The sequence below is a fragment of the Syngnathus scovelli genome, chromosome 19, assembly GCF_024217435.2.
Source record: "Syngnathus scovelli strain Florida chromosome 19, RoL_Ssco_1.2, whole genome shotgun sequence".
Lineage (NCBI taxonomy): Eukaryota > Metazoa > Chordata > Actinopteri > Syngnathiformes > Syngnathidae > Syngnathus > Syngnathus scovelli.
Window position 1 is genome coordinate 87484 of NC_090865.1, and position 21306 is coordinate 108789.

A 21306-nucleotide genomic window follows, 5' to 3' on the forward strand; every position below is an offset into this window, starting at 1 on the left:
TCAGTGGCACTGAAATATCATGGTTAGAAATCCTGCTTTTTTTTTTTTTTTACATTTTACGCCTTCAGTATAAAGTGGAAGAGCAAGTCTTTTGTCGGAATTCCTCATCATCATAGTATCGCAAGGCCCGAGGAGCGGTCAGAGCAAGCACTTTTGGTGCGGTCACTTTAAATACAAAAACGCCTCGGCCGGCACCGCCTCCCTTTCCGTCGGACACGTTCGTAGTTTTTATTTATTTATTTATTTATTTATTTATTTATTTAGCGGAGGTAGCGTTTACCTGCGCCGCAAACGTTTGGGTTAAAACATGTCAACAGCAGCAGACGTGTCCATCCAACCACACATAAGACGTAAGAAAATATAGCCCCTCGAATATCAATGAACACCAGCACTGCAGTCGAGCGAAGCAGTCAGCTAATGCTAACGTTAGCAAGAAGCTAACGAATGCATTTAACCCTTTCGATGCAATTCATCGGATACAACCACTGAAAATACATCCACAAGTGAAAACAGAGCGCACAGTGCTAAAATCAGCAGAAAGACCCATGCTAATGCTATGAAAACGAGGGCATCATAGACACACAATATTAAGATCATATGCTTACCGCCCGCTTTAGTGTGTCCGCCGTTTCCATAGGAACTGAACATCCTTCAAGTGATTGGCACAGACAAGCAGGACCTGAAAAATGAAATTGAGCAGGCACTTCTTCGGGGAGTTGCGTGCATAGTTGCATCCAACATTTTCATCTCTCCATTTCGGCATCATCCAACATTTTGTGTCAACTTGAAGTCATAAATTTGGCGGACTTGCCAAATTGTTTGGCCACACCTGTTAGCTTGTTTGCTCGTGCCGCTCAAAGACGGTGACGTCATAGATAAACACAGGTAATAGATAAACATATCGAAAATGGATACGGGGTCAAAAATATCCCCCAACTAGATTATAAAAGTAGCTCTGCCCCAAAAACTGTGACGTCATAGATAATAAATAATAATAGGTCATAGAAAAATGGATACGGCGTCAAAAATATCCCCCAAATAGATGATAAAAGTATCTCTGCAACACCTGGAGGGGGAGATTACATTTTTCTACAATCCCGGAGACTCCAAGCGCACGATAAAATGTATTTAAAAGCTAAAAAAGTGCATTTTCCATTGGTGGTCGTTATAATTGGCGTCGTCTCTCTCTCTCTCTCTCTCTCTCTCTCTCTCTCTCTCTCTCTCTCTCTCTCTCTCTCTCTCTCTCTCTCACCTCCCTCTCTCCCTCCCTCTCTCTCTCTCTCTCGCCCTGCCGTCCGTTTTCCTCCGTACTCATATAGTTACTTACGTTCCAGTCGTTGAACAGAATAACACAGCCAAGCGAGTTTGGCATCATGAGCTTTCGTCTTTTCTCACTTTTTATGCTTTTCATCGCCATAAGCCAAGTTTTTTGCGAGGAGAACGACCTTCAAGAAATCGATGACGACTGGACGAACAACAACCACATTCAGGTAGTCCATTTTCGCTTCAGAATAAATGTTTTCCGCATGCTTTTTGCACTTACCTGTAATTGCCCCCAAATTAAAAATGTTTCATACGAAAATGTTAATATTTAGTAACACGAGACAAAAGCGTATATATACTCAGAAGAGATCCACGTTGTTTTTACTCTTTAACAACAATTAAGTGAGCACATTTCCCAAATGAAAATGAAGCATCAGAAAATACAATGAATTAATATTACGTTTTTTTTCCGGGTTCGCAGTGCACACAAACGATCATTTTGTTTAGAGAGAAAAAAAAAAAAAGAATCAAGGAGTAAGAAAAGCGATAAGACTCAATGCATACCGGAAAGCGTGATGAAACGTTATTGTTAATGCTGCAGCCTCGCTTGTCCGTATTGAAATGAATTGCACGTCTTGTGCTTGACATTGTGAATTGGAGCGATGCCAAGCTGAGGCCATTCTGCTAATGAGAATTCGCCAACAATATATCATTCCAAGACATTTGAGAGCCCTCTCTCAATCAAACAAATGCATGCAATCCCCCCATTATTATTATTATTCACAAGTTCAGTTATGTACAGAACAATATGATCTATTTTGCTGGACTGTTTCGTTCAAATAATCCTCTGAGTTTGTCCCACGGCTTTGCTTTCCACAGGACAACTGGATGTCTCGTGACCCCTTCAGAGAAATACTTTTGAGGAAGACAAGAAAGCCCCGGCCACATCAGTTTATTGGCCTGATGGGGAAGCGCTCAATGGGTAACAACTCTCAACGACACGATTTCTACTTCTGTTTGCCGTCTCACACTTATGTATAATGTTTCCCTTTTCTACCAAAGCAAAGACAGAGATTCCACGCAAAAGTAAGTACTTGCTATAAGAAGTTAAAAAAAGGGGGGGAAAAAAATCACAATTATTACGGAAAGTATCATTTCCTCAAGTGGCACAGGTTTGACCATTTTAAAGCTCTTAGATGACGTGAGATGTATCGTTCCTTCTTGTTGTGGCTGATCTTTTTTTTTTTTTTGAAGGGCATAAAGTCAACTCTTTTGTCGGGTTGATGGGAAAACGAAACCAAGAAGATCCAGGTACATCATTGTGCCAGTACAAATATTGCACCTGTGCCTGCCTGCCTGCCTGCCTGTATTAAGACAATCCTCTCTGTGCAGATTCCTCCCAGTGGAGCACAATACAGATGGATGACAAGCGCCGCCGCTAAAAGGGTCACCTTCTCTCCTGCCTGTTTCTTATCTTGGCATTCCTTCACCTCTGTGTTGATTTTGTAGATGCTCATTACTGTTTGTCAAATAAAACAATTGTGTTTACATGTTTTAGTGGTGCCAATGTCGTACCTGATCCGCCTGGCCGACCGCCCGGGCGGATCAGGCAAACATTTGTTGCATTCCAACTTTATTGAGAATGAATGGAAGAAAAGCAAGCATAGTTATGGATGGAACTCTCAAAGAGAACGCAAAGACCGAAACTGAACATATACGTGTATGTAGGTATATATAATGCATTCAAATGCGAAACATCATGGCTAATAGATGGCAAGTTAAGGCTTGTATTCAGATGACACTTGGGTTAGGAAGCCCAAGCCGAATGGGAAAACCAACTCAGTCGGGAAGCGAGAGCAAGCCCGTTCCGAATGTCATTTCACCACACAATTAGTACTGCAAATTCATTTTGGAAACGGTGGCCGTCTGCTTCCAGACATTTATACGTGTCCAGTGAACTTGGGAAACGTTGGACATCAAATATATGATCCACTCGTATGATTGCGTACACACAAAATATTGATGGCTAAATAGTTTTCAAAAAAATGATGTGTTTGAATATTCGACACTTGATTTTAAAAGGCAAATGTTAAGAAACATGCTAGCAAGAGCTCAAGATGATTAGCAAGAGAAGTCAATGCTCATGATTTGTCTCTCAGATGATGTGGTTGGCTGGCCAGATTTGGAAGATCGTGACACCAAGTATTTCCTTTTTTGGGGGGGAATAGTGGAGCAGAGTCTCTGTGGGGGCGTGGTGCCATGCCCATCAATCGTGCATCATAAAGCCAATTGTAGTGACGTAGGAGGTTCTGCTGTAAATGCTATTTGGATGAGCAAAAGCAATTTCGAACTTGAGTAACTAAGTAGCAGCAGCAGCAGCAGCAGCAGCAGCAGCAGCACATAGGTGGTTGCAGTAATGCAAAACTCAAGAAGAAAATATGAATTGCAGTCGGAAAGAATTGATCCACGATATGGTCCAGTGGCTGTTTGAAGCTTTGGCTCCACTCAGTGATATCAATGTATTCATATGCCGATAATACATGAACTTGGAACATGAGACTATCTTTCTTTGTGAATTTTTGGAAGGGGAATTGAAATGTCCATTCAAATCATGTTTGCCTTTCTGCTTGACTTATTTAGTCGTTACTGGTGTAGATGGACAGTGTGCGGGCTGACGGGTCACTGGCATCAATCCAGCGGGGCATCCAGAAATGGGGGAGCAACTCGGCATGGCCGGGGTAGTGCTTTTCAAAAACCTGTCTGAAGTAGAAGGCCTCTTTGGTGCGGGGAGTGTTGTGAGGGAAGAGCTTGGGAGCGTTGGCCATCTCGCCGTCGCTCACCTGTCCAGAGACCAGGAAACAATCATTTCAAGTGAAGACATACTGCAATTGCGCACGCATTTTCTCTGCCTATTGCACGTTCCTCGCACATTTGTATCTTTCAAATGTGCACATACCATAGACTCAAGGCATTCCTCAAGAAAGATATACCAGGACTTCTTAACAGACATCACACCATCACTGAAGGCTTCTTTCCTCCTCCACAGAATCTCATCGGGGATCAATTTCACACCTCTGAAGGAGTCCCGCAGAAGGTACTTCTCCACTCCGTGCTGCAGACGAGTATCGCATAGCAGAGGCAGTCAATGCTTCTAATTGCTTTCTTTTTTTTTTTTTTTTACTTGACCAACCCTGGGCTTTCTCATTTCCTCAGGCAAGGATAGGTAATACGCCGTCAGTCTGTGGTCCAGGAAAGGCACTCGGAGCTCCAAACTGAAAGCACACAAATGAACGGAAGCCAGAAAGACACGGGCAAGCACCCGCGAGCGGGTAAAAGGTTACCCGTGCGCAGACGTGGTGCGATCCGCTCGCAGATTGTCAAACAGGTAGAGTTCTTTCAGCAGGCGGACGCTCTCTTCCGCTCCTGCTTTGGCGCTGGGAGCCTGCACAAGGGGGATCAAAATCAAATCTTGTTTCTCTTGATTATGGCGGCACCATGTGGACAAACGCGGTAGAGCTTTGCCTGAAGTCGAACACGTCAAATCCCGAGGTCTTGCGCAACTCGACTTTCTGTTTCCATGGCTGTGTGAAGGATGAATAGCACTGAGGTGATGAATAACATTGTGTTTAAACGTGATTGTATCTTCATTTAAAAAGACAAAGTGTTTTTGTTTCGCAACAAAGTATCTTTTTCATAAGAAATATAAGAAATGGACTTATTCTTGCAATCTTGCAGCGTCAGTATTGAATATCAGTCACGGATGACATTTACATGCTCAAACGGATGTTTTTAGAAACTGCAACAGCGTACTACAAAACATTTGAAACACCACTGAGCACTTGCCTTGTGGAAGTAAATGTAGCCTTGCGTGAGCTCATCGGAGCCTTCTCCGGAGAAGATCACCACACTATCGGTCTTCTCACCAATGTATTTAGACACCAAGTACATTCCTACAGTGACCAAACAAGGCCAGTGTAAGAAACATTTCCAATTCTCCAGAGTTGCAACATTTCCATTCGTTATCTACTAACGCGTAAGACACCGACCGCTGAAGGACGTCAACCCGTTGAAACCTTTTCTTTGTAATCTGACAACGCCATTTCTCTGTCAACCCGTTGAAACCTTTTCTTTGTAATCCGACAACGCCATTTCTCTGTCAACCCGTTGAAACCTTTTCTTTGTAATCCGACAACGCCATTTCGCTGTCCAACGTGGGAGAGCCGTTCTGCGCTCCAACTCTCACTCTGCTCACTTTTGGAACATGACCACGTTTCTACGTATTCCGTCTTTTGCTCGAAAACGGATGGCTTTGCCTCCAGTATTAGCATACTCCAGTATTTGTTGATCTGGATTGCCAACAAATGAATCAGAGAGAAAGCAAAAGCATGGGCTGACATTTCCTCAATAATGCTTCACTTTTCACTCACCAACAGAGGCTCGAACGGTGGTGATGTCGTAGGTCTCGAGGCTTACAATCACTTTCTCCACAGCCTGAATGCCTTCTTCGGCAGTGAAGTTCACCTCGTGGTGTTCGCTGCCGATGTAAGCTGCGACCTTGGGGGAAAAAGCCAAATCGCACTTTGGACTCAAAGACACTGTCCAAATAAAGAGACATTTTTGCAATTGCCATTTGCCTGCGCGCCGGCTGACCTTACGGGCCGCCAAGACGTCCGGGCTGTCTTCCGAGCCAATTGAAAATGTTTGAATGGGATACTGGAGTCCCACTTCTTTTGCCAGCTTCACCAAGGTAGCGGCAACCAAACTGGAATCCAGACCCCCTGAACCACAGAAAACAAACTCCATTCTTTTCTGAGATCCCACGAATAGGCGAAGACATTTGAGCCATTACCCGAGAGAAGACACCCGATCCTCCTGGTGGCCATGAGCCGTTTCCGTACGGCGTTCTCAAACAACCTTCTGATGTTGCCCTTGACGGTGTCTTCGTCAAAACCTAAGACGTGGCAGGCAGCGCTGACGTTTTGCAACGCTGACTTTTTGCAAGGTGACGCTGAAGGCCGGTGGCTACCTGCTGCCAGTTTCCCCACGGTGTCATAGATGGCGTGAGCTGGCTCCTCGGTGCATTCGTGGAACTGCTCCAGCTCAATCCATTTCACCTTCCCATTGAGGCTCAAATGAAAGACTTCAAAATGACCCGGCAGAAAGGGGCTGACTTTGGCAGCCGTGCCCATGGCGCGGACCACATCCGTAAGGCCTGCGAGAAAAACCAACAGGTTTGCACGCGGAACGCGCTCCCAGTGCACTTCGGCCGTTACCTTTGGCCTCGGAGCTGACTCCGAGTGTTCCGTCGTCGGTCAGAAGTCGAAACAAGGGGCGCACGCCGTACGTGTCCCTTCCCAGGCACACTTTTCTCTGGCTCGTGTCCAACAGAACGAAAGCAAAGGTGCCGTCCAGGAGGGACACGGCCTTCTGAATGCCGAAGCGCTCGTACAAGTGCAGCAGAACCTCGCCGTCCACTTGTGTCTGGCAGTCAAAGTCAAATTGCTTCTTCAGCTGAAAGAAGAGTTGAAGGAGAAAGTAGAACGTATAGTTGATCAAGTTGCCCAGAACCCTTTGAGACTTTTCCCTGATGATAGTATTTGACTGTAATGCTAGCAAAAGAAAGCCTTGGAATCACCGAGGCTTTCCAAGCAATTGGTTTGCCTCACGTGGCTTTCAAGGTGCTTTATTTGCATTATGGCGCCATCAAGTGTCCAAACAGGAAAATATACTGAGATTCCAGTAGAGGGACAGACAAGATGACAGACACTCAATCAGTAGCAATCTGTAGGTGTAGAATGCAAGTACGCCTTAGCAACAGGCTATCGATTGCAGCAATGAAATATGATCCACACCTGTCTCAATGGAAAAGTGACAATCTTACACAATGATATTCTTTTTTTTCTTTGAGTGAGACTCACCATAACTTGAAGCTCACAACAAACACTGACAACGCCTCAGGGGGTCTACTCGTCTCAAGTTCAACGGAATATAGAATGAGCTAGAATGCATCATGCTTGCATACGTATGTTGGTGACTGACAAAAGGCGTGACAGGCTGGCTGGCTGGCTGGCTGGCTGGCTGGCTGGCTGGCGGGCGGGCGGGCGGGCGGGCGGGCAGGGCACTTGAGCTGCACAAAGGCTGCTGCCGTCTACTGCTGCTCATTTCTTGCTCTTAATTTGACCTAAAAGATGACACCCTCATATTTTGGAGTCAACAAATGCATTTTCAAACTTGAGTCATGAGGCCTTTTTGAACGCATGTCTGCAAATTCCATGTTGTCAGTTATTTCAGTTGTTTTTTTTTTTCTCTTATATTGAAGGATACCAACCAACAATGGAGTCCACATGTTTAACATGCGTGACCACATTCCTTAAGGAACGCATGCAAAACAATCTTGCCTGAGGTTTTCCACTGTGGAATTAACATAAAATGGTTTTCTGGTTTTTCTCTGCGGACGCCAGCTTCCTCCCACATTGTAAACACATGCATGCTGTAGGGTTTTGGTTTTTATGAGCATTCTTAAGAGCCTTTCATTTTCTCAAAAAGCAAAGACGCAAACAGCGTTAGGAGCCTCGAGAAGGGTATGGACAAAAAGACGTGCTTATGGAAGTCGGTACCGCAGGCTCAGCCAGCACTTGAAGTTCATTGTTGCGCTCCCAACTGCTGTTTACCCAAGACCCATCCGTGCCTGCTCCAAACACAAGGGAAAACTGCAAACATCTGCTACGGTCTTACTGTGAGGTGGTTGTAAATCTCGCCATTGTAGCACAGCCGCAAAAAGGGCAGTTTGTTGACGTGCAAAGGTTGCATGCCATGCAGCTGATCCAAAATGGCCAGCCGATGGAAGCCAAAGCAGCAGTCGGCGTGCCCGTTGATGCTCTCAAAGCGGAAGGCGTCTGGGCCTCGGTGCGCTATCTTCATGGCGTTGGTGCACTGAGTCGACAGGCAGTCGTCGCTGCCGAACATGGCCCAGATACCGCACATCTCGGATCTGCGGAAAGAAACAAACGGACAAAGACAAAAGGTGCGGTACCAGCCGAGAGCCAAATAGCGGCCAAATCACCGTACTGCCCCCAACCGTTTGGCTTTCGAAGGCAATCAAAAAAGAAGCCACGGTTCATCATCAGGTAAGTGACCTTAGCAAGGCGCCATATTAAGCCCAATATTTTGACTCGACACAAAATGGCCGAGTTGAGTTTTCGTTCCTCTCGGATAGACTGTCATCCGTACAGAGACATCATCAAAAATGGACAAAAAGAAAAGCAATAGTTTCTGCTTTTTCAAGCAGAGAATATTGGTGGTGGCTGCAAGGCGTTCTCTGAAAAGGGTTCGAGCAAAGCCGTTTCAAAATGGCAGGCAGGCAGGCAGGCAGGCAGGCAGGCAGGAAGGACAAAGAGCCAAGACAAGGAATCGCCTCGCAACCGAGGACAAAACGCAATCAATAACGAAACTTTGCAAAGTGGTGGATGAACTCGTGATGGCCTCCAATTCTATATTAAAGCAAATATTGAAAATGCTTATTGAAGGCTGTCAAAGTGGATGAACTCGTGATGGCCTCCAACTAAATACGAAAGCAAATATGTCAAATGCTTGTTTAAGGCTGCAGGTTATCCTGAGGTGACTGGTAGTTTACCTCTGGTCGTCTGTATGTCCGTCCGCCCGTCCGCCCGCCCGCCCGCCCGCCCCCTGTATCCAGTCGTGCCTCTCGCCCAAAGTCACTTTCAATGGAGCTCATTCTTCATTGTTGTGCTCAAACATCAGACTGGCACTGGTCCAAAAGGGACAAACCTGCAGCAAGAGCCTCGGAGCATCTTCCTCACGCATATTGACGATTGTGCAAATCCAACACAATTGGTTTGGAAATGAAAATGGCTTCCATTTCCTCTCCTTGGTTTGAACATTTCATTCAGTTTTTGGAAAGAAATGAAAATCAAAGCACTTGTGTCAATCTACAAATGGGAATGAATCATCGACAGCGATGAATTTGTTGACCACACGAAGCTGCAAAAGGCATTTCAACTTGAATGTGAGGAGGAACTTGCACTTCAGAACCACTGGAGCAATTGGATCAGTCCTTTGAGAGAGACACTTGCGGCAACACTGCTGGCTGTCTGTCTGTCTGTCTCCCCAAACAAGTTGGAACGTGCCCGTGCCACTTGATTTGGCTTTATGAAGGAACTGAGAAGATTCACTCCAATACTTGCTTCGATAGCTATGCGCTCGCTTTGCTTTCTCATTCGCCTTGACTGAGGGGGGGACGCTTACAAATGAGTAACATGACGGCGGAGCAAAATGGGTTGTTCAAATTGCTTTTGGCGTCAAATCAACCACTTGGTGATGTAACGTGCGCCCGCGCGAGAGACAGACAGACAGACAGACAGACAGACAGGTGAAAATGAAAGAACGCAATAGGCGTTACTCATGCGACAACAGCAAGTTGAAAATACTCAGTTGAATATTGCTCACACTGAAAGTCATCGTAGTTTTTTTCTTTTTTTATCTGAACACGCTGTCAAAAGGCGAACGAAACAGATGCATATGTGAACATTGGTTCCGGTGTCAAAGTTTTTACCTTGTTCTTTCAAAGATTCCCAGGAGTAGAATTTACGTTGGCGGAGTTGAAGCTGGGGCTAGTGCGATCGAGCCGAGCCGGGCATTGGTTTCCTTGTGTCACATCGAAGATGGGGGACGGCGTAATATAACTAGAGCCAATTGAGAGAAAAAAAAAAAAGAAGAAATTCTCCACCCTCCCTCCTTCCCTCCCCCTCGCACGCACTCACTCACTCAACTTTCAAGACTCCTGATTATTTGGACACTTGTTGCTGTACCCAACTCAGAATGTCACTTTTGTTCTTCTTTTGTGGTAGCAAAAGTAACATACAGTATAGCAGTGGAATTATGGAGCAAGAATCACGTCAGTTGCGCTCCAATTGTTGTCACCTTTACATTTTATTCAACTCTATTTGTATTGCATTTTGAAAACAAGTACACGTTTTAAAACTGTGCACAGAACTGAACAAAGAACAGTGAAATAAACACAAAGAAATATTTCAATCGGAGTACAACTTGGCAGAGAGACCATCCAAACTATAGAAATTCACTTACAGAGTTGGAATTTCCATAGGTTTTTGTCAAGAACATTAGCACAAGGTAATTATTCCGGCAAATGATGTCAAAAGAATCATGCATACTGTTCAATTGCTCAACAATCATTCCTAAATGATGGCTTCAGTATTTGTTATTGCAATGTATTTCTTAGTCCAACCTGGTAATGGTGCGCGCAGTTGTAGCCTGAATCAGAGTTCAGAAAGCGGCAAAAATATCCACGTACGTACAAGTTAGTCTTCACCAATTCTGGTGAAAGGACATGGCGTATCTCAAAAGTCAAAAAGGAACCAAATCACCATTTTGCAAAGCAACAAATCACATTGCTGATATAGTATTGGCATGAAGCCTGGACAAAATGTTGCAATCTTATTAGTGTCGTAATGGAAGAAGGTCAAATATTTCAAATGTAAGGCTTGCTTTCATTTTTCTATTACCTCCAAAGTGTCCGTAGCGTTATTCCCAAATAACCCAATTCAGGGGGTCAACCAAGCTTTTTGAAAATGAATGCGACTTCCGGTTTATTTATGAATGCAAAGATCCACCGGTTTGCTAAATAACAAATGTGCTCAAATTTCATTTCTTCTCAGTACACATTGTTTTTTTAAATAATACTAGTCTTTTTAAATGCAAGTCAACTTTTCCAGATCTTTTTTTTGTGCCGCCGATTCCAAATTTACCTTCATTTTTCTGTAATCACATCAGGTTTTCAGAAGAACAACAATCGTTATTATAACAATAGTATAAGAATAACGTGATATATAATAATAGTTTAAGGGTTAGGTTCAGCAACACAGATTTTTTTGCTGGGAAGACAGCGCATGGTCAAAGTGCTATCGCACAAGCTTTTCTAGGTCTCGACAGTGCACTCTTTGTTTAAAAAAAGCCCTTTTATTTGGACATCTTGGAAATAGCAGATTAACACTGGCTGTTCACAATGGCAAAGTTTCATACTGCAATCGGTTGGGGATTTCAACGGCTGTGAGATCCCGCGCGTTGTCTCACAGAGTCGCCAACAGAAGCGATTATATTGCCATTATGGATTCCACATGTCACAAGCGACGCCTTCAGAGGCAGAGGGCTAAAGAAAAGAGGAAACCCTTGCCCACAAATAAAGGAATGTTCAAATCCCATTTCATTTTCCAGCTGCAGGTGTCATTCGAAATATTCAGAGTGCAGCTTTAAATGATAACAATCATAAAAAACCCGGGGAAAAAACACCAAACCTGATGTGCTAGGGAAAAAAAAAAAGAAGCTTAAAAAGGAAATGTAGCGACACAAAGCCATCTCTGATCAATAGTTTGATGATTACCAGTAATGATATTAATTGAGTGCAGCCATGCTAATGATTTTTTACAGGTCAATATGCTGGCTTCTCATGTTGATGACTTGAGATTTACGCATAATATATGATAGAATAAGCCTCCAAACAATATGTATTGCACTTAGTAATGGCGTATTGCTAAAACTTACAGAGCGAGAGCTTGTGTCTTGGGTTTAGAGAGGTTTGGAAGAGTCACCTGGTTGCCACAGGCGCAAGTCCACCAAAATCTGGTTCAGCTTGTGCAGCCACAAATTCCTCTCATCCTTTGTGTCTGCGCTCAGCCAGTTTCTGCATAAGAAAGCAATTTGCATGCGCTCAGTCCATGTCAACAACATGTGCCTTGAATCACATCCCGCTGATGATGGTCTACATGTGCATGGATAGCACATGCGGTTTTGGAACCCCAACCGACGTGTATGTCGAGGAATGGAGCCCCCGCACAAAGCAAGTCGTGCGGTTTGCGTACGTTTGTTCATTTCTTGGCAACAAACGTCTCCAAGTATGGGCACCCGCCGCGCACCAGCCGTTTGACAACAATGGAATTACAAAATCGGCCAATCTATGCGTCACCACTGGGCCATACTAAATGGCTACGTTGGTACTTACTTGGTAACACACATGGAGTCGCTGCATTGACTGACGAGCGTCTCTTTGTCGTCCTCTCTCTGCGCTCGAACTGTGACGAGCTCCAACGTGTTGGGTCTGGCGCAAAACTCTCGCTTGGCCGCTTCCACCCTGTTACTGATGCACTTGGCGAGGTTGATGCGGCCAATGGGATTCTGAGAAAGCGCACACCGCAAAAAACAAACAAACAAAAACAATTGTTCGACAAGTGTTGTGTGGCTTCCGAGCGGTGACCGAACAGGACGCACTGATTTTTTCACTTCTTATGGCAGATTATGCACATGCACACACCTGACTTTTTTTTCTTTTTAATCACAATGAAGAGATTGGCAGGGCATTTTCTGTCAAGTCCTGCCCAATGATCTCTCTCTCTTTTTTTTAACTCTTGTGTCGATGTTTTGGCACAAAAAGTGTGTCCGTAATTGCAACTTGATCTGCCAAGTTCAGTCACCTGTTTTCAGCCCATTCCAAAATCCCAAATGTGCACTGCGCTTGAACTGTGGCAAAGATGAACCCTCTGAGTAAGAGTTTTACCTTTTTCTTTTCATCATCGGGGTAAGTCCAGTAGGAGATACAATATCCCGATAAGACGCACCATCTCCGACGCCAGGCTCCAAAGCCGCTGACGTCTTCAAACATAGTCTGGAGGAAGGAAGCATTCGGTCGTAGAAACATTAGCACCATTGGCAGGAATTAGTCCACAACCTCATTACTGTATCAATGACTGGGGCAGAGCGGGAATCTAACAGCGCACCCAGCCAGCCTCATTCCCCCCCTCCCCCATACTGATGAGATAATAAAAAAAAGTCTGTGGCTAGGCCAAATGAAACACGACATTGCCAGAAACGTCTTCTTTTACTTCTGTTCATGCGGGTCACTTTGGGGACACCCACCCATGTTTAAAAGACACAATTTGAACGCTTGACCCCGCCCATCCCATCCCATCCCATCCCATCCCATCCCATCCCATCCCATCCCATCCCATCCCATCCCATCCCATCCCATCCCATCCCATCCCATCCCATCCCACCCCACCCCACCCCACCCCACCCCACCCCACCCCAATTGAAGATCGCTTATACTCACCAGAAAGCCTCGTTCTTCCACCTTTGAGTTGACTTGGCACAACATCCTGAGGTAGACGTGGCCCTCCAGAGGACACAAGAATGGGACCTTTTGTCAAAAGCAAAGAAAGACAATGACAAGTGTACGGATGGACTCACTTCAAAAGACCGGGCCATTATTCTTATCTATGCACATTTCCACCCCATTTTAACCTGTGAAAACATAGAATACTTTGTGCAAGAACTTTTTTTTCCTCCCATCAAATTTGGAAAGTTACATTTTGGAAAGAATCGGCAAACATCGGACTTCAAGTCTGTATCAGACTAAAAGAGTAATAATGAAGAAAAAAAATGACCTTCTCCAAATGAAACTTGTTCTCCCCAATTGAAGAAAGAGTGAGCTTGTGATGTCCAACCAGGACAAAGTTACTGGTACGAACAGCGCTCGGGCCGCCTGGACTTGCAAGAACTTGAAGAAATGTGAAGAACGTTTCCGACATCATTGAAAGGACACAAGTTAAAGAAAGGATTGAAACATTTGCCAAAAATATCAATACATCGAGTATATCTAGTCAAAGGGATGAATGTCCTTTGAGGTTACCCTACAATTAGCGTCGCGTCAAATTGTCATTCTCATGCTGAGGGTCATTTTAGACATACCTGGTGTCTGGCTGCTTTTCTGAAAAACAAAGATAAACATGACGAAAGATGAGAAAAGAAAAATGCACGGCGCAACAAAACGGCAAGGCATTCATGGAGACGCAGAGAGTCATTCGCAATTCCTTAGCACTGGCAAAAGCAGTGTTGTGTAAGGTCAGACTGCATTTTCCCCATGAGATAGATGCCCGTCAATTCTTCCACTGGCAGAGAAGTCAAATTTTGCGTCGCTAGCCACCCCCCCCATTACGCTACATCAAGAGACGTCCTAATTACGAACAGATACATCAATCTCCACAAAGAAGGGAATACTTTCAAAGGCTTACCGTGATAGCAAGAAATCTCTTGGGAGTGATGGCCTGAAAGGGAATACAGATCATTTCATGTCACAAAAACAACACTTGTATGCAGCCAGCCGTGTCCTAAATAGGCGACTGAATCATCCACATCTTGAGAGCACATGGAATAAGCAGAAGGTCTCATCTGACACGTGCACCCCGCCCCTCATACCTTGGACTTGCTGGCTTTCTTCTTCTTGTCACTGCTAATTTCACACTTTTGAATCTGAGGATGGAAAATGTTCAAGAAAGCTCGGTTGGTTGGTACGAGAAAAGGAAAAACGGGCCGTTTGATTGAGGACAACTTTTCATATCATAGTGGAATCCGGCTCGCCGCTTTATGACCAACGGCGTTTGCATACACGCCGAGAGCGCGGGGCGGCGTGCCTCGCTGCGGACGTTGCTCTTTTCTTTTGACAAAACCTTGATATTGCGGACAGGAGATTGAGGACTCCCTTTGCTTGGGCAAAGTGTCAAAAAAGCACTTTTGAAATACTCACCAGACAATACACTTGGATATCAATGGCAAACTCACTGGAGACATCAGATCTGATAGCCCAGAAACAAATAATAGGAACAATCAGCTCCATGCTGCTCTCATTTTTCACATGAAGACAGACAGACCGACCGACTTTGTGTGTCTTACAAGGTCAACTTTGTGGGGAAGGTTAGGGTGTCCCCAGTGAGCCCACAGTGCGTGCTTGCCAGGGGAGTGGCCACTGTGTTTTCAGCTCCGGCCCGAATCAGGATGAAGAAAGAATGTTTCGTTGATTCTGAGACAAAAGGGCACGAGGTCAAAAAGAGCCGGCCGTCCGTCCGTCCGTCCGTGGTGATGATGATCATTTGACTTCACCGCGTCTACCTGGCTTGTTGGCAGAAGAACAAACAAAGTCTGCCTTAAGAGGCAAGCGCAAGTCTTGGAGACAGACGGAGCCCTTGGAGGCGGAGATGCCGGTGGCTTTCGAGGCCGCAGGGGTTCTTTTCTCGCCCTTCAGATGCTGCAGCTCTGTCTTGAGCGCCTCTCTCTTTTCAGCTAGGGCGAAGAAGAGAAAAAACATATCTATATATGTACGCGTGTCAGGACTAAAGTCTTCTACTCGTGTGGAAATCCAGATTCAACGAGCGCGTCTGTTCATATTTGCACAATTGAAGAAGGAGCCACTTTTCCCAAGACTGTGCTGCACTGCACTGCACTGCACTCACTTGCGACCAGCAACAGCCTCTCTGCTTCAGCCTCCACCTGAGAGCCTTTCCCGTGTTCTTCGTCTGTGCAACAGTTGAGAGCCTGGCTGGCCTGGTGGATGATTGTTTGCTGCAGGTTCATCTCATTTGTGAGAATCTAGACAAATGGTGAGACAACGGCTGGAGTCACGTGCAGCACACCGCTTGCTTGGCAAATTGACACGGGCTATTTCAAACCTTCAACTTTTGTTTGACGCTAGACAAGCTGGCGCCTCCCAGTTCCTCTGCTCTGTGGGAAAGCTCTTTTTTCGCCGTCTTCCCCTTAGCGTCGGCTTTCTCCGACTCCTTGACTCGAGTGGACCTATAAGCGTCAACACTGACGCCGACGTACACGGATTAGGGCCGGCCTACAGTTTAGCGACTAGGCCAAGATTGGGAGGGTCGAGCAGAAATAGACACACTGGTCTTAATTTGAGCAATCTTCTTATTTCCTGCGCATGTGGAGTGAATTTCCACTTTCGAGCCTAAAACGGAAAAGTAACTGTCCCTCAGCCAAGCAAAGCCCTCTTTGTCAGTGTTGAACTGGCCTTATGGCTTAGTATGTCCCCCTGCGAGCTCAGGAAGTCCCCCGCAGAGTAGCTGGGGAAATCCAGGTTTCGCAGAAGACAAAGTTTGGATGGGTATAAAAGACGCAGCAAATGAAGCAGAATGCTCACTTGGGCTGCTGAGCAACGTCATTTACGGCACGACCTTCCGGAACGTCATCAAGAGTGCCTTACCTGTATGGTAATTTGGGATTGTCATCTGTGACATGGATACTGTCAGAAGTGGCACTCCTTATACTTGCTCTCTGGAACGGAGGTTGGCAGGCTTCATCTAGACTGCTATTGTTCATGATGAATGAACCCGCTGGAGTTGATGTCTGCAAAAAAAAAAAAAGAGAGAAGGGAATGCCTCATTATATATATATATATATATAAATATAGTATAATACTACATCATTATTTTGGGAAGGGGCAGGCAACAATGAGAGTCACAGGAAGGATTAGTTATATTAAAACAAAACAAAAAACAGATGGAGTCGTATCGGGACTACATCCGCACGCATCATACCATCATTGTCTCCGGACTCTTGACCACGGCAGCAGCCACGGTCTCTGCCAGTGGCGTGAGAAGGGACATGGAAGAGATGTTCAAGGCATCCTCCGCCTCTTGATCCTGCTCCTCCAAAACTCCTTGGAACAGATCGTTGATAACGGCAGAGTCGACGGAACCGTCGACACACAATTCGATCTCCCCGTCTTCGGCGTTCTCTTCATCTTTTGACGCGTCAGCCGTTTTGTCCTCATTTCTCATCGGACTCGACGCGGATGCCGGGGGACAATTGAGGAAGCCGCAGCCTGTCGATCACGTTAAACACGGCCATATTAAATGGGCAAAATGGAAATGAACTGAACACAATGCACAATTTTCTTATGTAGTGCGATTGTCGCAGCACCTGGAAACTGGAAAAGGGGGGGGGGGGGGGGGGGTGTGAAAGTGCCCTAACTGCCTCCATGCCAGCGGGTAAGAAAAAAAGTGTGCATTTTCATCCATGTTTGGAACAATTAAAAGAAAATGATTATGAACTGGACAGGTTCATTTAAAAATCGGAACTTTGACCTGGAAAATAAACTTTCCCGCAGTAAAAGGGTACGTCAAAATACCTAGAGTTGCGCCCTTTACAGGGCTTTTTGTAGCTTCAGGAAAAGGTGCTTTGGGCTCATCTTTTTGCTCAAACAAGGCCATGTTGCTATCCACACATTTGTCAAGACTTTCCTAAAGAAAAAAAAAAAAAAAAAAAAAAAAAAAAAAAAAAAAAAAAAGAGAGAGAGAGTGAGAGATTTATCAGACCAAAGTCAAAGTCAACACAAAACAGACAAGAAACTGTGGCTGTAGTATGCGCAGACATCAATCCCATTGGACACGTTATGACCCCAACCGTGGTTTGCTGCACACGTAAAGATCTGGAGGCTATTGGCCACCACTTAATTAGGTGGTGATGCCATAGGTAACTTGAACAAATGACACACAACATTGAGGCAACTCGCATGTGTGTGTGTGTGTGTGTGCGCGCGCGTGTGTGTGTTTATCCACCGTATCCATCCAATTTGGATATACTATTCACGCAAACACTGTAGTATATCAACCTTGAGGTCTGCGCTTTTCTTGCTTTCTGAGCCAGCAGCGTCTCTGCTTTTCCACAAATTATTGCCCTGGGGCCGACTCCGAATCTGGGCCAGTTCAGACTCGCGCTCCTAAAAAGAGAAGTCATCGTCTTTAGTAGACAGACGAGAAGGATAAATGTCAGCACTAGAGTCCGCCCTCCGTCTGTCGGTACCTACCAGTTTTTGTTTGTGGGCCAGATCAGCTGTGGTCGTTTGTGCCGCTTGGGCAGCCATGAACCTGTTTTGCACAAGTCTACTGTTTGGTGTGGCCGGCTGGGTGCTTCGCCCCGTCGGCGAGTTTGTACGCTCCTGGCATCGCTCGCCAAATCGGTCCAGGAAGGACTTGACCTGGACGCCTTTGGGCCCTAGAGGAGAAAAACGTCAAGTGTAGGGCTGAACCACGACTTCTCTTTCAGCATGAATAGAAGCGCTTGGCTGTCAATCCGACTGGACTGCAACGTCCTATCGGGGGTCAATTAGCATTACAATGAATGACTCAAAAGACACAGTTAAGGTGAGATTATTTGAGGCTCTTGATTCTATGATGGACTTTTGTAAATGGGATTGTACATGGCGGATAGCGCACTGAAGAAAATGGTCAATTGAATTCAAATATCTGTCCGAAAAAATGCACTCGCATTATAGCTTACCGGGACTAGCGGCGGTGTTCTTTGCAAAGGTTGCTTTGGCGGAGAGCGGCGGTGTGAAAACATTGGCAACAGCAGCGCTCTTCAGAGAGCTCGACGGCGACTCCGCTGCTTTCCGAGGCCTCGTTACCGAATTAGGCGTCGCTACGCTCGCGGGACTTTCAGTCTTCTCGCGGGACTCGAGCGGCGCGGCGGCCACCGCCTGGATGAAAGCTTTCCGGGGCCTTGGCTCATTTGATGAAGACGTGGAGGCAGACAAATGCGCATTCCTACAGGCTGACTTGGGAGTAAAAGCTGCAACAGACTTTTTCTCTTTTGAAATGCTGACATGGCTTAAGTCATCTTCCCAAGTTCCAATGGTGGCAGCAAGGACGGCCAGTTTTCCTCTCCGCCCGACTGACGTTTCCGAGGGTACGGCGGCCGGGCCGGAACTTGTCGCGACATTTTCTCTCAAGGGACGCGGAGGCGTGGCGTTTTCCGCACTCTCGTCTACAAGAACGAAACACACCGACCGGTTAGGCAATGACAATCTGAAAAGCGAGCATCCCAATTTCAATGTTAACATTGAGCATGATCACACTTCCATGTTGATACAAGAACAGACAGCCCCAAGAAGCGTTCTGCACTTGGCCATTCCCATCGGATAACCATACAGCGCCATCACACAGCCCTAGCGAGCGAGCGGTCCGGGACGAGCCCAGCGGGAGCCGCTCTCGCGTTTCGAAACGCTCTCCTCACCATCATTGCTTTCGCTTTCGAGACGGAATAACACATACGAGGGCTGGCTGCCGCCCATTTTGGAAAATATGCAATATCCTTGCCGACTATAGTGATTGATATGATTCCCATATTTCACATGTATCTAAAGAATGGATATTTTTCATGGAATGCAAGAATTGTAGCACCTTAAGTTACACTTTGAGTCCTAGTTAAAAGTAAAAAGCAGCTTACCGATGCCATCCCAGCATTTCCTCTGTTGGGCAAGCCTCTGTAGACGCGACTTCATATCGGTGGTGACGGCGGCGGCGGCAGGTGAACCTTCCACAGGGTCTTCGACGCTCTTCATTGCAACGTCAACAACCCCGGACGTTTGCATTTTGGAAGGCGCAGCCGCAGCAATCTTCTCCGATGCCGGCAGAAGCGTTTTCAACTCGACCGGCCGAGCTTCCCCAGTCGAAGATGTCGGTGGGACGCTTACAGGGACAACAGGGGGCTTCTTGTCTGTTAGGGGATCTGGGCGAACAGGAGCCGGAGGTTGCGTTTGACTCTTTTCTGTCTCGACCGGCTCGGTATTTTCCGTTGAGCATCTGCGCTTGGACGGAGAAGGTTTCAAGGATGTCTGAGTCACTGGGAGGAATGAAAAGATAAAGAAGCTGTGAAGTCTTTGCCCAAGTGGTTAGTCGATGAAAATCAGACATACCTTCCGCAACAACCGTCTTAATGACCACACCGTTTGTATCAGTCAGAGGCTCCCTGGGTCTTTTGACTAGCTGTCGCTCTGCTGCATTTGGTCTGGCCGCCATCTTTTTCTGGAGGTTCTCTCTTCGAGCCCGTGTCCGCTCCAAGAGTTTCTGACGGGATGGTCGACATGCAACCGTTTTGTGACATTTTCCAAGAAGGCCATGCTAAAACAACTTCAATACGACTGACACGTGAAAGTATCAAACAGTTGACATGGGTTGTTGATTCTTTTTCCACAATAAAAGTCAATATCATATGTTGGTAACATACACCTGAGCCTTTCTTCTTGTATTGCACACAAAATCAAACGTTTCGGTCCAACGCCTCAAAGTGACTTTTCAAAGGACAGCATGTGAACGCAGCCGGCCGAATGTTTGGTGGTGGTCGGAGGGGCACACTGCCTGCCAGCCAGCCTGCCAGCCAGCCAGCCAGCCAGCCTGCCTGCCAGCCAGCCAGCCAGCCTGCCAGCCAGCCGACCGCCCCCCCCCCCCCCCCGCCACGCCTCTGACAGCCTGCCTGCCTCAGGTCTGGCTGATGTGAACCTTCCCACCACCAGTGTGAATGGGCGTGGGAGTGCTTGGAGTACAATTCCAAGCGTCTTTGAGTGTCCAAAAAGAGTGCTATACAAGTTGGATGTATTTCTTTTAACTGCAGTCTTATCCCTGTCTTTGGTCAAAAACAGACGACGTTTTGGGAATATGTGTTAGTATATAATGGTTCTTCCGCCAACTCCGATAACTTTCAACAGAGAAAACTACCTGTACACACCATCGATGGGCCTTGGAAAAGGACAGTCAATGTTTGAATCACAAACGAGTCGCTTCGTAACGTATAGGCCTTTTAAACGTTGAGCTGTCAGTAATTGAAAAGAAACGAGACGTTCTCACCGGTTTCATCACACACAGAGAACTATTGAAAAACCTCAGCGTTTGTTCAAATCGTTTATATTGAGAAATTCTAATCATCGCTTTGTAACTGATGTTACACTTTCGTCTTCCCTGCTAGTTTGCTAACGAGCGTATCAAGGAAGTGAAATGTTTCTACTCACCTCCGTAAAAGGATCCATTCTGGCACTAATGTCTTGTGTCTTATAGATTTCTAAAAGCTCAAGTACATTAAAATGTCCAAAAAGAGAGCTTGAAAGGAAGCGAGCGACTCTACCGACTGGTCTTCTCTTACCTCTTGTACGAAACAACTCCTGTTCAAATTCGAATTTTAGCGGCGCAGCAATTCCGAAGGTCTTTCTACCAATCACAGGGACGGACACTCAAATCAAGTAGGACCAGCCAATTGAAAGGAAGAGCCTGGGAGGAGGGGGCGGGGGGAGAGAGAGAGAGAGAGAGAGAGAGAGAGAGAGTGTGAGAGAGAGAGAGAGAGAGAGAGAGAGAGAGAGAGAGAGAGAGAGAGACCAAGCTTGCGTTGAAAGCCAGGGAA

At 46.0% G+C, this 21306-nt stretch overlaps 3 protein-coding genes across 4 annotated transcripts; 1 reads left to right on the forward strand and 2 right to left on the reverse strand.

Annotated features, from left to right (window-relative positions):
- The first annotated feature begins 1252 nt into the window (after positions 1 to 1252).
- On the forward strand, positions 1253 to 2811 carry tac1 (tachykinin precursor 1). The gene is made up of 5 exons (XM_049750461.1): positions 1253 to 1490; positions 2143 to 2245; positions 2326 to 2349; positions 2518 to 2574; positions 2656 to 2811. Exons 1-5 carry the CDS (start codon positions 1374 to 1376, stop codon positions 2703 to 2705), a joined length of 351 nt encoding a protein of 116 aa, XP_049606418.1. The 5' UTR covers positions 1253 to 1373; the 3' UTR covers positions 2706 to 2811.
- Positions 2803 to 9995, reverse strand: asns (asparagine synthetase). Of its 2 annotated transcripts, XM_049750438.2 has the most exons (12): positions 9836 to 9995; positions 7999 to 8254; positions 6537 to 6774; positions 6290 to 6475; positions 6113 to 6214; positions 5914 to 6041; positions 5691 to 5817; positions 5107 to 5213; positions 4605 to 4705; positions 4454 to 4535; positions 4220 to 4375; positions 2803 to 4103 (listed from the first exon to the last, which is right to left on the reverse strand). In XM_049750438.2, the coding sequence occupies exons 2-12, from the start codon at positions 8245 to 8247 to the stop codon at positions 3900 to 3902; spliced, it is 1680 nt and encodes a 559-aa protein (XP_049606395.1). In that variant the 5' UTR covers positions 8248 to 8254; positions 9836 to 9995; the 3' UTR covers positions 2803 to 3899. The 2 variants fall into 2 exon arrangements, with proteins under 2 accessions (XP_049606395.1, XP_049606396.1); XM_049750439.2 differs by lacking the exons at positions 7999 to 8254; positions 9836 to 9995 and adding an exon at positions 7182 to 7992.
- Positions 9996 to 10193: 198 nt separating this feature from the next.
- On the reverse strand, positions 10194 to 21161 carry anln (anillin, actin binding protein). Its single transcript, XM_049750418.2, has 22 exons — positions 20921 to 21161; positions 19832 to 19982; positions 19363 to 19758; positions 18415 to 18900; positions 17942 to 18129; positions 17747 to 17854; positions 17264 to 17375; positions 16671 to 16957; positions 16337 to 16479; positions 15795 to 15933; positions 15579 to 15714; positions 15238 to 15408; positions 15022 to 15148; positions 14876 to 14924; positions 14548 to 14601; positions 14364 to 14396; positions 14041 to 14059; positions 13737 to 13849; positions 13403 to 13489; positions 12851 to 12958; positions 12299 to 12471; positions 10194 to 11980 (listed from the first exon to the last, which is right to left on the reverse strand). The coding sequence occupies exons 1-22, from the start codon at positions 20936 to 20938 to the stop codon at positions 11866 to 11868; spliced, it is 3213 nt and encodes a 1070-aa protein (XP_049606375.1). The 5' UTR covers positions 20939 to 21161; the 3' UTR covers positions 10194 to 11865.
- Positions 21162 to 21306: the final 145 nt, after the last annotated feature.

Bases quoted from the DNA above. Each gene is read 5' to 3' on its own strand.
- tac1 (XM_049750461.1), top strand. From the start codon at position 1,374: ATGAGCTTTCGTCTTTTCTCACTTTTTATGCTTTTCATCGCCATAAGC. The intron at 1,491-2,142 runs GTAGTCCATTTT...TGCTTTCCACAG, and splicing joins CGAACAACAACCACATTCAG to GACAACTGGATGTCTCGTGA. The intron at 2,246-2,325 runs GTAACAACTCTC...TTTCTACCAAAG, and splicing joins GATGGGGAAGCGCTCAATGG to CAAAGACAGAGATTCCACGC.
- asns (XM_049750438.2), bottom strand. From the start codon at position 8,247: ATGTGCGGTATCTGGGCCATGTTCGGCAGCGACGACTGCCTGTCGACT. The intron at 6,215-6,289 runs GTAGCCACCGGC...GCCACGTCTTAG, and splicing joins CGTGGGGAAACTGGCAGCAG to GTTTTGACGAAGACACCGTC. The intron at 4,104-4,219 runs GTATGTGCACAT...GTCTCTGGACAG, and splicing joins AGGAATGCCTTGAGTCTATG to GTGAGCGACGGCGAGATGGC.
- anln (XM_049750418.2), bottom strand. The intron at 17,376-17,746 runs GTTGATATACTA...TTTTTTCTTTAG, and splicing joins AGAAAAGCGCAGACCTCAAG to GAAAGTCTTGACAAATGTGT. The intron at 15,715-15,794 runs GTTTGAAATAGC...CCATTTGTCTAG, and splicing joins GCGTCAAACAAAAGTTGAAG to ATTCTCACAAATGAGATGAA.